The sequence below is a fragment of the Thalassophryne amazonica genome, chromosome 12 (assembly GCF_902500255.1).
Source record: "Thalassophryne amazonica chromosome 12, fThaAma1.1, whole genome shotgun sequence".
NCBI lineage: Eukaryota > Metazoa > Chordata > Actinopteri > Batrachoidiformes > Batrachoididae > Thalassophryne > Thalassophryne amazonica.
The window spans coordinates 19,312,796-19,329,992 of NC_047114.1; the positions used below are offsets into that span (position 1 = coordinate 19,312,796).

General features: G+C 41.4%; 1 protein-coding gene across 1 annotated transcript in view; it reads left to right on the top strand.

Moving 5' to 3' along the window:
• asph (aspartate beta-hydroxylase) overlaps positions 1-16,563 on the top strand; it is a 91,964-nt gene extending 75,401 nt beyond the window's left edge. Inside the window, exons 4-11 of the mRNA XM_034182514.1 lie at positions 2,021-2,104; positions 3,119-3,196; positions 5,032-5,120; positions 5,978-6,040; positions 8,645-8,878; positions 8,927-9,494; positions 11,067-11,093; positions 16,061-16,563. Coding sequence (XP_034038405.1) covers positions 2,021-2,104; positions 3,119-3,196; positions 5,032-5,120; positions 5,978-6,040; positions 8,645-8,878; positions 8,927-9,494; positions 11,067-11,093; positions 16,061-16,068 — 1,151 coding nt within the window. The 3' untranslated portion in view covers positions 16,069-16,563. The remainder of the gene's footprint in view (positions 1-2,020; positions 2,105-3,118; positions 3,197-5,031; positions 5,121-5,977; positions 6,041-8,644; positions 8,879-8,926; positions 9,495-11,066; positions 11,094-16,060) is intronic.
• The last annotated feature ends 634 nt before the right edge of the window (positions 16,564-17,197 follow it).

Here is a 17,197-nt window from a genome sequence, read left to right on the forward strand (position 1 = left end):
TATATCAGGTCACAGTTAATGAGTGCAAAATCATATTTTTGCTCAGACAAACCGTATGACATGAGCTAGACTTTTTTGACACAACCTCCATATGACTCAAAGGCAGCTGCAAGATTCTGGCTGATGTGTTTAGGTCATGATATCAAATAGAATTTTATCTAAAGCTGAGAGGGGATTTGCCAGTTCTGGACTTGTTTTAAATCTGCTCAGGCAGTGACTCATTACATATACATATTTAGTGTGTGTGTCTATATACACTCAACAAAAATATAAACGCAACACTTTTGGTTTTGCTCCCATTTTGTATGAGATGAACTCAAAGATCTAAAACTTGTTCCACATACACAATATCACCATTTCCCTCAAATATTGTTCACAAACCAGTCTAAATCTGTGATAGTGAGCACTTCTCCTTTGCTGAGATAATCCATCCCACCTCACAGGTGTGCCATATCAAGATGCTGATTAGACACCATGATTAGTGCACAGGTGTGCCTTAGACTGTCCACAATAAAAGGCCACTCTGAAAGGTGCAGTTTTGTTTTATTGGGGGGGATACCAGTCAGTATCTGGTGTGACCACCATTTGCCTCATGCAGTGCAACACATCTCCTTCGCATAGAGTTGATCAGGTTGTCAATTGTGGCCTGTGGAATGTTGGTCCACTCCTCTTCAATGGCTGTGCGACGTTGCTGGATATTGGCAGGAACTGGTACACGCTGTCGTATACGCCGGTCCAGAGCATCCCAAACATGCTCAATGGGTGACATGTCCGATGAGTATGCCGGCCATGCAAGAACTGGGACATTTTCAGCTTCCAAGAATTGTGTACAGATCCTTGCAACATGGAGCCGTGCATTATCCTGCTGCAACATGAGGTGATGTTCTTGGATGTATGGCACAACAATGGGCCTCAGGATCTCGTCACGGTATCTCTGTGCATTCAAAATGCCATCAATAAAATGCACCTGTGTTCTTCGTCCATAACAGACGCCTGCCCATACCATAACCCCACCGCCACCATGGGCCACTCGATCCACAACACTGACATCAGAAAACCGCTCACCCACACGACACCACACACGCTGTCTGCCATCTGCCCTGAACAGTGTGAACCGGGATTCATCCGTGAAGAGAACACCTCTCCAACGTGCCAAACGCCAGCGAATGTGAGCATTTGCCCACTCAAGTCGGTTACGACGACGAACTGAAGTCAGGTCGAGACCCCGATGAGGACGACGAGCATGCAGATGAGCTTCCCTGAGACAGTTTCTGACAGTTTGTGCAGAAATTCTTTGGTTATGCAAACCGATTGTTTCAGCAGCTGTCCGAGTGGCTGGTCTCAGACGATCTTGGAGGTGAACATGCTGGATGTGGAGGTCCTGGGCTGGTGTGGTTACATGTGGTCTGCGGTTGTGAGGCTGGTTGGATGTACTGCCAAATTCTCTGAAACGCCTTTGGAGACTGCTTATGGTAGAGAAATGAACATTCAATACATGAGCAACAGCTCTGGTTGACATTCCTGCTGTCAGCATGCCAATTGCACGCTCCCTCAAATCTTGCGACATCTGTGGCATTGTGCTGTGTGATAAAACTGCACTTTTCAGAGTGGCCTTTTATTGTGGGCAGTCTAAGGCACACCTGTGCACTAATCATGGTGTCTAATCAGCATCTTGATATGGCACACCTGTGATGTGGGATGGATTATCTCAGCAAAGGAGAAGTGCTCACTATCACAGATTTAGACTGGTTTGTGAACAATATTTGAGGGAAATGGTGATATTGTGTATGTGGAAAAAGTTTTAGATCTTTGAGTTCATCTCATACAAAATGGGAGCAAAACCAAAAGTGTTGCGTTTATATTTTTGTTGAGTGTATATATATATATATATATATATATATATATATATATATATATATATATATATATATATATATATATATATATATATATATATATATATATGTATATATATAATGGGATGTTTCCACACCAACAAACTCTGCATCATCTCATGTAGGACTACAACAGAAGGCAGTTGTTGCTACCCATGAAGAGACTGCTGCACCACAAGAGGCCACTGAGCCCAAGCCTACACCAGAAGGTAATGAAGACCCTGTGTACACACACACACACACACACACACACACACACACACACACACACACACACACACACACACACACACACACACACACACACACACACACACACACACAAAGAATTCCGGCAGGGAAAAAACATTGCATGATTGAACTCTTTGGCATGAATGCCAGGCCTCACGTTTGGAGAACACCAGGCACCATCCCTACAGTGAAGCCTGGTGGTGGCAGCATCATGCTGTGTGGATGTTTTTCAGCTGTAGGAACTGGGAGACTAGTCAAGATTGAGGGGAAGATGAATGCAGCAATGTACATTGCTGACATCCAGTATGAAAATCTGCTCTTGACCTCAGACTGGGGCGATGGTTTATCTTTTAGCAGGACAGTGACCAAGATATCAAAGGAGTGGCTTCAGGACAACTCTGTGAATGTCCCAGATCTGAATCCAATTGAACATCTCTGGAGAGATCTGAAAATGGCTGTGCACTGACACTCCTCTTCCAAACTGATGGAACTTCAGATGTGCTACAAAGAGGAATGGGCAAAACTGTCCAAAGATGGGTGTGCCAAGCTTGTGGCATCATATTCAAGAAGACTTGTGGCTGTAGTTGCTGCCTAAGGTTCATCAACAAAGTATTGAGCAAAGGGTGTGAATACTTATGTACAGGTGATTTCTTAGTTGTTGTTTTTTAATACGTTTTTAAAATAAAATAAAAAAATCATGTTATTATAGGGTGTTGTGTATAGAATAGAGGAAAAAATGAATTTCATCCATTTTTGAATAAGGCTTTTCTGGATACACTATACAAACATTTGGATACCTCAGATGTTATTTTGGTTCACTGATGAGCAAAAATACAACAAAAAACTAATGGAGCACTAGATTATCAAACATTTTAAGAGGTCAAAAACCTAACCTATCCAGGTGTGTGTGTGTGGGGGGGGGGGGGGGGGGGGGGGATTTTTTTTATCATTCCTGTTTGTTCTGACACTTTCCCTTCTCATGCTTCTCTCAGACGTGTTTGAGCCAGACGCTGTGCCCGTGGAAGAAATAACTGAAGCTGTCACAGTGGAGACTTTTTCGCCGCTATCAGGTACGTCTGTGCGTATATAGCACAAACCACAACATAGGTCACCTCAGGACACTTCATAAGGGTAAGGTATGACCTTACCAGCCCCCTGTGCTGACACGTAGGCATTATCAGCTGACAGTGTTCCAGAGAACAGGTGGACGGTAAGGGTGATGTCTCACCAAGCTGTGACAGCTTGCGAACAGCTTTTGCTAGGGATTACATGACATTTTGCGTGACATTCACGGTTTGTTGCCATCCTCTAATGTGGGTCACAGGGTGTTGCTTGTGTATCACTTGAATTTTGAACAAAGCAAAAATGGCAGCGTGACAAATGTCCTCACCAAATACTCAGAGCTTCCATGGGTGTCACAAAGCCCTCTGAATGTAGACTCAGAATGTGCAAGAAATGTGAGAAAAATGTGTCAGGGGTTGAGTTGATCCCGGTGCGCATGGAGGAATGCTTCCAGACAACCCCTCAGCCCGTCCAGTGGAGGATCATACACTGGTCATTTCTGAGAAGTGAGAAGTACATCTGCATGTGCTCCTCCTTCAATGCTTTTGGAGAGGAGAGTGGATCTACTGGGGGCAACACTGCCAAGACTGAGCCGGGGGGGTGGCACTCAGCTGGACAATGTTTCTGCCATCTGTGCCACCACACAAACCATTATTATTATCTGTATAATAAAAGGGAAGTGGCCTCTGTGTGTTTGTGTGTCCAGAGCATCAGTTAAAATCCAGAAAGAGCTGACTTTCATCTTTTGGCATACCTATGCGTTTTTTCATGAGGATTCAAGTTGTGAAAACAGCAACAGGATCGGGCCAATAATTTGTGAGAAATCAGTAGTTTTTGAAAACAACAAGCCTGTTTGTCACATTCCACAATAACAGCCTGTATTTCAAAATAAAAGTATGTGAGGTTGCTGCAGACCTGACAGAATTCATCAGTCTGTCCATCCTCTAACACCCCAGACAGAAGATTCAAATCTGGACATTTTCTGTGTGCAAACAGAGACCCACACCCAGAATTTACATGTACCCCCCCCCCCCCCCCCCCCCCCACACACACACACACCAAAAAATAAAGAAATTTGATCTAATGTGAACACTGTCACAGTACAAATGTAAAACTTCAGTTATTCATTATTGTACTGGTTAAACAGCCTCAGGAAAACGTATTCACGACAAAAATAAATTTTAGGAAATTGAGCACAACTGAAAACAGTTCAATAAAATCTTTCGTAAAAGCAAAGAATTTTTTCTATTTCAATACTTAAAAAAATGTAGCATAACGTAACATAATCATAGAGAATTTGAGAGTAATATTATGTGGACACAGAGCAGGTCAGGTTCTGGAGTGTGCACTGGTGCCAGACACACGATCTGACCACCTTTGGGTCCTTGGCTGTGTGAGTATCATGCGATGGACCGGCATCCCATCCAAGAGGAGTCACAGACCTGCGGTATCCTGGGATAAGCAGCGTGCCGAGTACATATTTCTACTTACACACACATATAAAACACATGAATGCAGACATACATTCTCATCACTCACATGCAGTGAACATGCTTTTAAACTCGTAGTACACTCATAACTGCACTGCAGGCTGTTCTGATTATTGTTCTTATTATGATTCTCACCTCCAGTAAGTACACTTGTACTCACTTGATGTTTTGTCACTATTACTGTTTTTATGTTTTATTTGTTACCTCCAAAAAAAATGACATTAAAAACATTTGAGAAGAGGTGCAGAGTCCTTTTCACAAATATGCCTGTATTCATTTACTGTGCAATGGGAGCATGTGTATGATGAGCTGCCTTTGTCAGAAGGTCTATAGTGTTCTCTTGGTTCCTCCAGAATCTCAACCTCAGGTTGCACCCGAGGTGTCTGCATCCATGTCTGAACCAGAACCTGAGGCTGAAGAAGAGCCCGAGGAAAGTCCTGAGGTTGGTATATATCAGGCTGATGTTGCCACAAAGCACTGTTACTCCAAGATAATCTGGCACTACCCTGCTCAGAGTGCCGCTCTAATTGGACCGACATCTCTGCTATTTTGGCATTGTGGGATAGCTCGTGCCCACAGATTGAGTTCGCTGGACTACTTTCTCCACCCTGCTCAGTGTGCCGCTCTTGTTGGAGTAACAACACACATAGTGTCTCTTCCCAGATAGATCTCTTTCAGTGCAGCTTCTTGTTCTGACTTTAACACGAAGTTAACACCCAAGTCTTTCATTGCCAACTGTAAATGGTCATCAAAACATTCCAATCATATCTTTCTGAACTCTTCCGCATCAAACTCCATCATGTCAATGTTTACAATGTGCTTGAGCAAATAACAGGTGAAGTTGCTCATAAACTTTAAGTTTCTTAAATATTTATTACGGCCACTCTTAAAACTTCAGTTATCTTCATAATTTTATTACTGGTAAATTTTAGAATTAATGTAGATGTGATATACTCATCAATTATCTGGGAACTACTTTTTGCGCAGGAATTCATCAAGCACGTCGGCCGCAGGCGTGTACTAACAGAATCCCCAGAAACTGTGGAAAGTTGTTTGGCCAAAACGAGAGCGTCCACTTTTAGCTTGTCATAAGCTAAGCTCGTGGCGCTCGTTAGTGTGAATCTGGTACCTATCATCTTAAAGTGGAAGGACTAGCATTTGTTTAGTTTCCCGACGAGATGAATGTAGCGAAAAAAAACAAGCATATTTAAGAAGCAAAGTAAATAAATGGACAACACTAAGGGGCTTCTGCCTGTGGAGCACATTTAGCTGATTCCATGTGGTTATATTTTCATTCAGGTTTTTGAGGAGGAACCTGAAGTCCTTGAGGATGTTATGGAGGATGATGTCAATGAGGAGGAGGTATGTTGTTTATTTTTGTTATACTTGTATGTTTCACACATGCCTAATGAGTGATGGGATGGCTGCTCGACACTCCTTCATTTAAATTAGTTTAAGGTAGTTTTTAATCTTGGAAAAGATGGATAGTATTCTTGTAGGCTTGAGCAGCTAGTCTCAAATGTGTTTTTTTTATCTGCAGTGTGGACTATTTTGCACGGACACGGGTGCACAGGAAGCTTTGTTTTTCATATATGTAATTTGCAAATTACCCAACATAAAACCCCTCCCACCTGAATAAATAAGGGATTTATCAATCATGCTGCACACATAAGGTTTGCATAGGTGCAGAAAGAAATATTTTGCATCGTTGCTCATTAACCACAATTTGTTCAATGATACGGTGAAAAACCAAACCCATTTGTCATGTTGCTGATTGAAATGAAGACTATTATTTACATAATAATAAAATTGGTAGCAGTTGTAAAATTGAACATCTGTGTGAGGGACGCGTGCTTCTGCATCTATTATAATAATAATAAATATAATATCAGGGTAAAGGTGGCAAAATATTTGACATTTCACATTTGGATGTATTAATCCACGTCCTGACCGGTGTTCTGACGAGATATCATTCCTGCCCTCCGCGCAACTGCACATGCATGTGCAGTATTGTTGGGAAGCAGAACTGTCGATTTATGAGGCAAGACACACAATTCCACAGAACACTGGCTGCACATGCTGCTAGCTGTTAGTGCTGTTAGCTGAGAGCCAGAGAAAGTCGCGTACTGATGCCGCTGCCTAAATGGGTGAATTTAAGCTACAATATGAAAGTATTGATGTGGATTCTTATACAGAATTACCATTTCACATTTGATGGATTTTCACATTTGATGGATTACTCCGCGCCCTGACCGCTGTTTGAGCGGCTTAGCCTCGGCTTGACGGTAAGCCTCGCCGACCGAATTACTTACAGAAAAATAAATGGTGCAAACGATGGAATTGAATTAGAATGGGAATAACCCCCTTGTGTCTGATTTGCGGACATTCATGCTGTTATACGGTCGCAAATAGCCGATCGCAAAAAAGTCTGTTTGCGACCGTATAACAACATGAACATCCCCAAATCATCAGACACAACATGGTTATTCCCAAAATAGCAATTTCATTGCTACTGCTTTTGCTATAAAAGTAGTAAAATCCGGTTCTTTTTGGGACCACAGTGATCTTTGTCATGAAATTGTGCTGTGTCCATGGTGCACTTCCAACACCTGCTCACCTAATTAAGAGACACATCTGGCGGGATCCATCATGGAACAATCTGTCAGTGTGTTGTGTAGCATGTCGTAAGTGCATTCACATCTTAAAATCGATCTCCAAAGCATAGACTGAAATCGATGTGTAAAGTGAATAGGCCTTGTGTCTTTCTTTCTTTTTTAAAGAATAATCCATCATACTGCTGCCATTAGCTGACAGGCAGGGTTTCACGGTGTTTTACAAAAGCTTGGTTTTCACTCACCACACACAGGAAACACCAGTCAAGTATATTATATCTTACGGCATTTTCAGGTTTGACATTGATGCACATTCCTAAACTGTCCAACTGGTGCCAGTGTCCAGCAGGTGGCAGCACAACATGTGATGTGTTAATTTTCATGCGGGATTCATAACAATTTTTGCCATGAACAATGTGCAGTACTGAGGAAAGATTTTGTTTGTTCAATTACAGTTTAAATTTTCTGATCTCTTGTATATCCTTTGTGATATTTGCCGCCCAAGTATCGCGTTTCTCTCTGCCGTTGCTAGCTGTTTAACTCATGTGCAGGAGAGTACTGCTCCAGCAGGTGGCAGAATAATCAATTGGCTATTACATAAGCTAAACAAAGTTGTGTTTTGGTTGATGTTATGCATTAAAGTTGGCTTGATTTTAATTAGATTATCATTGTTATGCCCTGTAATGATTCTTTTTCAAACCATGTTCTGATTTTGTTGTTTGTGGTAGGATCAATTGATTTATATGTGTGTCATAATTAATTATTTATTAATTATTGCAGCCGTCTTCAGAATATGTTTTGAAGCTGTAAGTGTTTATTATTATGAACCCATGAAAGGATTAAGAACATCCCAAATGAACTTTGAGCATCAAAAGTTAATGATTGTGGACTCTGTTTATAATGACAGTAGAGCCATTCATTGTGATTCCATGTCAGTGTCAGAATTATTTCAGTTGTTTTTGCTGTTGACAACTTAAAAGAAGCATATTTTATTGTTTTGTTTTGCTTATGAGCTAATAGCTGTAGCTAGATGTGTCATAAACCGCTGCTCATCTAAAAGTTAGAAATATTTTAGGTCAATATCCTGAGAGCTGCCAACCGTCCCGCATTGGGTGGGACAGTCCTGGCATTTTCCCGCGCATCCTGCATGAGTTTTGTGTGGAACGGCCATTAGTCCAGCAGTTGTGTGGGTCCGGGCAGACCCCCTAGTTGCGCTTCGTGCCGTTGTCGCACTTGGCCACATGTGGGTGCCCACATTAGTAAATTCAAATGTTAGCAGGTGTGACTTATTGCAGTGGCAAAATGCGGTCAGACATTTTTCCGCTAACCTGTTGGTGATAATGCTTTCATTTAGGCTTCACCTTCTGAGAAGATGAATAATCTGGATATTGAAAAGGAAGCAGTGGAAGATGTTCTGGATAGGGTGCAGACATCAATAGAGGAGACATTTGCACCATCAGAAGATTCTCCTGAGATGCATGAGGAAGATGAGTCTGTTTCTTCACAAGAAGTGGTGAAAGAAGTAGCAGAAGCTGAGGGAGAGAAGACAGAAGCAAATGCTGTTGAGGAGACTCCTGAAGAAGAGGAGGCACCACCTTCAGAGGGGGCTGTTGAGGAGACGCCTGAAGAAGAGGAGGCAGCACCTTCAGAAGGGGCTGTTGAGGAGACTCCTGAAGATGATGAGGATGATGATGCACCTTCACAGTTAGTTGAAGAGGACCATGCTGAAGATGATATACTACATTCAGAAAGGTATGGTGAGGAACCTGCTGAAGAAGATGAAATGCCTTCAGAAAGGGATGGTGAAGAGACTCCTGAAGATGATGATGCAGTACCTTCAGAATTAGTTGAAGAGAACCATGCTGAAGAAGATGAAATATATTTAGAAAGGGATGGTGAGGAGCCTGCTGAAGACAACAATGCAGCGCGTACAGAAGACGTTGAAGAGGAGCCTGCTGAAGAAAATGAAGTACATTCAGAAGTATATGTTGAGGAGCCTGCTGAAGAAGATGAGCCAGTACCTTCAGAAGGAGCTGAAGAGGAGCCTTCTGAGGATGTGGCTGAGGAGTCAAGCGCAGAAGAGAGAGTTATAGAAGGACTTCCTCCAGTAGAACTTCATAAGGAGCTAGCTAACGATGACTCTATGGAGGAGGTTGCAGACACAGAGGCTACTGTGGAAGCTTTTGTGGAAAAAACATTATCAGGTAAGAAGGAATCGTTATATAAAAATTCAGTATTGTCGGGTATCCTAGTTTTTCAATGTGAGACGAATAGTTAAATATCCAAAACCCCAATATAGAGTGATGGCAACTGTCAAAGTCTTAATGGTTGTTAGAAAATCTATAGTGTTCTCTAGGATCCCTCCAGAATCTCAACCTCAAGTCGCTATTAAGAACAGGGGTATGTAAACTTTTGATCAGGGTCATTTGGGTAGTTTCTGTTGTCATTATGATTTAAAATGAGTAAACACAGTTGTTTGACAATAAATGGCTTCACCCAACCACAAACCATGAGTGAATCAAAAGTTTTGTGTTATCAATATTCTCTGACAAATGGCCAAAAAAATAAAAAAAATAAAATAAAATTCTGCCAGGGTATGTAAACTTTGAAGTTGTATGTATATGTACAGTGAGGTTAATAAGTATTTGATCCACTGTCTATTTTGCATGTTTTCCCACCTACAAAGAATGGAGAGGTGTGTAATTTTTATCGTAGGTACACTTGAACTGGCACAGACAGAATCTTAAAAAAAGTCAGAAAATCACATTGTATGATTTTTAAATAATTAATTTGCATTTTATTTCATGAAATAATCACTGATTAATATGACTTTGAACAGATGGAATCAGTTAATCAGTGAAATCACCTGGTGGAATCAGTGGCTGCAAAGAAAACCTGCACCCTCTTGGCCCTTTCTGGAACAAGTTGCCCACCCCTGATCCAGATGGTCACTGGTCAACTTCAAACGGGCCTGGAGATGTGCTGGCGTGAGCAGGGGGCCTTGTTTGCCCTTCAGGATTTTAAACCATTACGGTGTACTGTGTCATTAATTGTAATCTTTGTGACTGTGGTCCCAGCTGTCTTCAGGCCATTGACCAGGTCCTCCCATATAGTTCTAGGCTTTCTCAGAATCATCCTTACCCTACAAGGCAAGATCTTGCATGGAGCCCCAGACTGAGGAAGATTGACAGTCATCTTGTGATTCCATTTTCTAATAATTACGCCAACAGTTGTTACCTTCTCATCAAGCTGCTTGCCTGTTGTCCTGTAGCCCATCCCAGCCTCGTGCAGGTCTACAATTTTGTTCTGGTGTCCTTAGACAGCTCTTTGGTCTTGGCCATGGAGGATAGGTTGGAGTGTGTGGACAGGTGACTTTTATACAGGTAACAAGTTCAAACAGGTGCAATTAATACAGGAAAAAAGTGCAGAATAAGAGGGCTTCTTAAAGAAGAACTAACAGGTCTGTGACAGCCACAATTCTTGCTGGTTGCTAGGTGATCAAATACTTATTTCATGCAATAAAATGCAAATTAATTATTTAAAAATCATACAATGTCATTTTTGAATTTATTTATTTATTTTTTAGATTCTGTCTCTCACAGTTGAAGTGTACCTACGATAGAAATTACAGACCTCTCCATTCATTGTAGGTGGGAAAACCTGCAACATCAACAGTGGATCAAATACTTATTTGTCCCACAGCATGTATGTATAGACACATATGTAAGTATGTAAAATTTAACATTGTTTAACTTATTTTTTTATCCTCTTCACAGAGAGAATGGGAGATGATGCAGAAGCAGGTGTGTATGTGCACATACATACACACATAGTTTTTCAAAGGCAGCTTGTTTACTTTTGCATTTTCAGACCTTTGACCTGAAAATATTTTCAGTCATACCTTTCAAATACTACGGTGCATCCGAAAAGTTTTCACAGCGCTTCACATTTTCCACATTTTATGTTACAGCCTTTTTCAAAAATGGATGAAATTCTTTTTTTCCCCCCTCACTATTCTACACACAGCGCCCCATAATAACAACATGAAAAAAGTTTTTTGAAATTTTTACAAATGTATTAAAAATGACAACAACTAAGAAATCACCTGTACATAAGTATTCACACCCTTTGCGCAATACTTTGTTGATGAACCTTTGACAGCAATTACAGCTTCAAGTCTTTGTGAATATAATGCCACAAGCTTGGCACACCTATCTTTGGGCAGTTTTGCCAATTCCTGTGCCTTTTACTAAGGAGTGGCTTCTGTCTGGCCACTCTACCATACAGGCCTCATTGGTGGATTGCTGCAGAGATGGTTGTCCTTCTGCAAGGTTCTCTTCTCTCCACAGAGGAATGCTGGAGCTCTGACAGAGTGACCATCAGGTTCTTGGTCACCTCCCTAAGGCCCTTTGCCCCTGATTGCTCAGTTTAGATGAGCGGCCAGCTCTAGGAAGAGTCCTGATGGATGCGAACTTCTTCCATTTACAGATGATGGAGGCCACTGCGCTCATTGGGATCTTCAAAGCAGCAGAAATGTTTCTGTACCCTTCCTCAGATTTGTGCCTTGAGACAATTCTGTGTCAGATGTCTCCAGAAAATTCCTTTGACTTTATGCTGGCTTGTGCTCTGACATGCCAACTGCAAGACCTCATATGTTGACAGATGTGTGCTTTTCCAAATCATCAACAGAACTTTCCCCAGCTGGACTCCGATTAAGCTGTAGAAACATCTCAAGAATAAGTGGAAACAGGATGCACCTGAGCTCAGTTTTGAGAATCATGGCAAAGGCTGTGAATACTTAAGTGCATGTGATTTCTTAGTTTTTACTTTTAATAATTTTGCAAAAAAAACAAAACTGTTTTACATTGTCATTATGGAGTATTGTGTGTAGAATAGAGGAAAAAAATAAACTTCATCCATTTTTGAATAAGGATGTATCATAAAATGTTTAAAAAGTGAAGGGCTGTGAATACTTTCTGGACGCACTGTAAGTTTGTGTTGTTTTTGTCTCTGCGTTGTATTTTGAGGATGATATTAATTATCGCTTCATAATTGCAGCAAAGTGGCTTAGTGGTTAGCACTGGTGCCTCAGTTTGTAATTTCCTGGTTTGCTTCCGACCTGGTCCTTTCTGAGTGGAGTTTGCATGTACTTCCTGTCTTTGTGTGGGTTACATCTAGGTGGTCTGGCTTTCTCCCACTTCCACAGACATGCAGGATAGGTGTATTAATCATTTTAAATTGACCGCAGGTGTGAGTGTGAATGTGTGTAAACATAGAGTAGCACAGGTGTCTCTTGTGGATACGATTTGGGCGACCAGTATGTAGATTTGGGTTTGATTCTCAGACATGCTGCTTGTCTCTGTACCAGCTCTGGCTTGGGAAGTAACCTGTGATGGACTGGCGTCCCATCCACAGGGAGTTGTAGACTCTCATACGCTTCATGCTACACAGTCTGGATATAAACACCAGCACCAACAGACCTCAGGGCCTGTGTGGGACTTAACTACTTTTTCTGTCATTGTGGAACTATAGATCAAAGGAGGAAGGTATTTGTTAATCCCCAAAAGGTGAGTCCCAAAGTGTGAGTCAGCTTTATTTATCATAAAGACTGTTACGAAGATTTCAATTTCCCAAACGCTTATTGAGTGTTGTTAGAAGGAAAGGTGATGTAACACAGTGGTAAACATACCACTGTCCCAGCTTTTTTGAAACGTGTTGCAGGCATCCATTTCAAAATGAGCAAATATTTGCACAAAAACAATAAAGTTTATCAGTTTGAACATTAAATATCTTGTCTTTTTGGTGTATTTAATTGAATATAGGTTGAAGAGGATTTGCACATCATTGTATTCTGTTTTTATTTACATTTTACACAATGTCCAAACTTCATTGGAATTGGGGTTGTACCTCTGCCATGGTAACCATGGTCTCAAGCAGAATAAGAGACCCATCATTCATTCATTTTCTATACCCGCTTACTCCAGTTAAGGGTCGTGGGTGTCTGGAGCGTATTCCAGTACTCAAAGGTATATGGTGAGGTTCACTTTGGACACGACACCAGTCTGTTGCAGGGCCGTATATATACAGACAAACTCATTCACTCCCACGGCCAATTTAGAATCACCATTTCACCTAACCAGCATGACTTTGGAATTGTGAAGGGCCTTTCAGACCAAGTGCACAGCGTGCTGAACTTGCTGCTTCCACAGAATGCACATAGGGGCAGAGTTTGTGTTTTTGTGCTGAGGTTGAACAAGTCTTGCAGTTGCCATGTTTGTGAAGAGTCGTGAGTCCTGGAAAAAAAAAAGAAGCATAAATACGAGTGACGGACATCACCCTGCTGGGAAAGGTTAAAGGTATAATTTGAGTGAAACACTTTATCTATGAAGAAAATAAATATTGGATTAAAAATGTGGCTCAGGGCCTGCTGACCCAGAAATAAACCCACTGGCCTGGATTTTTCCATGACATAGGTTTTTTTTATTATTATTTATTTATTTTTTAACACCACCACTCTGACTGAGAGTGAACTCATGGGTTGGGGGATTTCCAAGGATTGAACTAATTTGTAGTTGTATGATGATGTCATTAATAACTGTTTTTATTGGTGTAAGAAGTGCTAACTTTAGAAAGACCATTTTTGGGGTGGAAACAGTGATACCGAAAATGTCACCCTGTTGTATGCGATACACTCCGGGGTATTTTCTGAAGACTGTGAAGCGTCTCCTTTGCCGGAAAATAAACTGCTGTTTTGACACTCCAAGATTTTCTTTGACTCTGATTATTTTTTCCAAGGCAAAATTTTGGACAATTGAGTGTAGCTGCAAAACTCAGTTTGTCTGCAAACGAGGACGCTGAGTGGCTACATTTTATGCAACATTATAAGAAGCCCCACCCCTATTGTGCATAATTTAAAACCATTCACAATCACTAGAATAGTCTATTTCTATTTATTTTTATTCACAATGTCTTTTTTTTTCCTGGTTGAAATGCAGATATGAATGAATGAATCTACCAAATTTAAAAACGTACACATTACTTTCTATGCTATTTTATTTGTCTAAAAATAAATGTTCAAGGTTCATTATCATGTTAATCAAGAAATTATATCAAACAACAACAACAGATAAGTTATGGTTTTAATTTATAGATGAATACGAGGTCTGTGAGAAGAGTATCCAACCTTATTTTTTTAAAAAACCATATGGATTTGAATCACGTGTGATTACATCAGCCAAGCTTGAATCCTTGTGGGCATGCAAGAGTTTTTTCACGCCTGTCGGTGACGTCATTCACCTGTGAGCACGCCTTGTGGAAGGAGTGGTCCAGCCCCCTCGTCGGAGTTCCTTTGTCTGAGAAGTTGCTGAGAGTCTGGCGCTGTGCTTGATCAAAATTTTTTCAAAAACTGTGAGGCACATCCGAGTGGACATCATTTGAGAAATTCAGCTGGTTTTCGGTGAAAATTTTAACGGCTGATGAGAGATTTTGGATTGGTTCTATCGCTGTAAGGACTTCCCACGGAGCGGGACATCGCGCAGCTCTCCGAGGCGACGTCGTCATCCTGTTTCAAGCTGAAAACCTCAAAATTTAAGCCTCTGTTGACCCAGGACGTCGTGAGAGAACAGATAACTTTCAGAAGAGGTCGGAATCAGCAGTTTATCCGGACATTCCACTGTTAAAGGAGATTTTTTTTAATGAAAGACGTGCGGACGGATTGGCGCGTCGGTTTGCAGCTGGCACCGCGCGCTGCCACAGGAAAAACACCTCCGTGTTGGAACAAATGGTTATCAACACGGAGGTGTTTTTCCTGTGGCGGGCGCCGGCTGCGAGCCGACGCGCCAGTCCGTCCGCACATCTTTCATTAAAAAAAAATCTCCTTTAACAGTGGAATGTGCCTCACAGTTTTGGAAAAAATTTTGATCAAGCACAGTCTCTCAGCAACTTCTCAGACAATGAAAATCCGACGAGGGGGCTGGACCACTCCTCCCACAAGGTGTGCTCACAGGCGAATGATGTCACCGACAGGCGTGAAAAAACTCACGCATGCACACGAGGGTTCAAGCTTGGCTGATGTAATCACATGTGATTCAAATCCATATAGTTTTAAAAAAAAATAAAACTGTCGGTTTCTTTTCTAATAGACCTCGTATTAAAGATTTCTAATGATTTTTTTTTTTTACTTAAAACGTTTTACTTTAAACATTTTTACTTAAAATGTTTTACTTTAAAACGTTCTGCAGTAATCAAAAATGAATCTTGAGGTTTAAAAAGTAAGGATTTTCTTTAGAAAAATACGTGCAAGTTGACAGTTCTGATTATCCTCTGAAACATATTTCTGCACTGTTGTCTAACGTGTTTTGGTCTGATGCCTCATTTCTATTGGATGTGTGAAGTTGTCACACCTGTACGGTGGCGAAAGTTGGATTGATTTGAATTTTGACTGCGATGAGTTTGCTGTCAAGCAGTGGTGGTGCATTCCCGGCAGAGTGTAACGCAAGCTTGTTTTTTGTGCGTCGCACTGATTCTCATTGAAAATAATGGGCTTTGGAGCTATGCACGCTGCATTTGCACACTGAGTGAAAGGCCCTTGAGGAACATGGAGGGAACCCACGTGAAAAACATGCAAACACCACACAGAAAGAACCAGGTGAAGAGTGACCCCGCGACCTTCTTGCTGTGAGGCAGCAGTGTGAACCACTAAGCCAAACCGCCGCTTGGAGACTCATCAGATTGAAATAAGTCTAACATCCTTCTCTTTGTTGTTCCATAGAAACGTAGAACCTGCTGTGGTTGTGGCGGTGACAGAGTTGGAGACCCTGTGAAGCTGTGTCGGCACCCAAACGATGCACCTCCGCTTTCTGAGAAATGATTTGGTCATTGTGACAACACGCCCCCTTGTATCTCTTTTTTTCTGAACAAACAGCCTCCTTTCAAATTTCCTTTTAGTATAAATGTGACACACGGAATGTGTTTACTTGTCAGGTGTTTGTTTATGTTTTCTCGGAGGCTTTGATCGTTTTTTTTTTTTTTGTCGTACAGAGTCATTTCAGTTTTTGTTGTATGTTTTTTGTATCTTAGAGCTGTCCTCTTACAGTCACTGTACCAGAAGCTGGCCTCCAAAAGAGCCGAGAAATAATCATATGGTTTGGATTTTTTTTTTCCGTTGATGAAGTTTCTCATCTATTGCCAGCTGGAACTGCAGGTTTGCTGTAACGCTGACAGACGGCAGACTGTCCTCCAGGCAGAGGTCACCGTGTGTGTGCGCATCATTATAACCCCTAAACAACCTGCTCTGAACATGCGGCTCTGGCTCAGGTGATCAGACATATTTCACTTTTAACAGTGCAGGAGCTCATTTCCACTGGTGTCAAGTACAAAGTTAATCACGTGCACTTCTGGTCTCAGTGCTGTGGATTCTATGCAAATGTGATTGGTCATGTCCTTCCTCATTGTCATCTCTCCTCTGTGCACGTGCCACGTGCTGCTGTGTGAGTGCGAGCTCGTGTGTCCTTATGTCTCCCTCTGAACTGCACGTTTTTGAAGAGTTAGACTTTTTCTTATTGTCTGAATTATCTGTGTTTTTGCTGTAGATGTGTAGGCATTTTTTATTATTATTTTTGAATTCTTCAGATATTACAAAGACCACTTCATTACACAATCACTACATTTGTAATTTGTTAGTGGGACTTTGATACTGTGATGTTTGTAAGCCATAGACAGGCATACTGTGGTGTACACAACCTTTGAAACCCACCAGCTCATCTGCTTTCCTGCAGCATCCTGCTCTGCTTTAAGTAAAGTTGCCTTTTGGAAAAAGCTTCTGAAGTGAAGCCTGAAGGATTCTGTAACCCTCTATTAGATGGTTACGGTGCAGATCAGCCGCATCTCCGCACACGAGTCTGAAAAA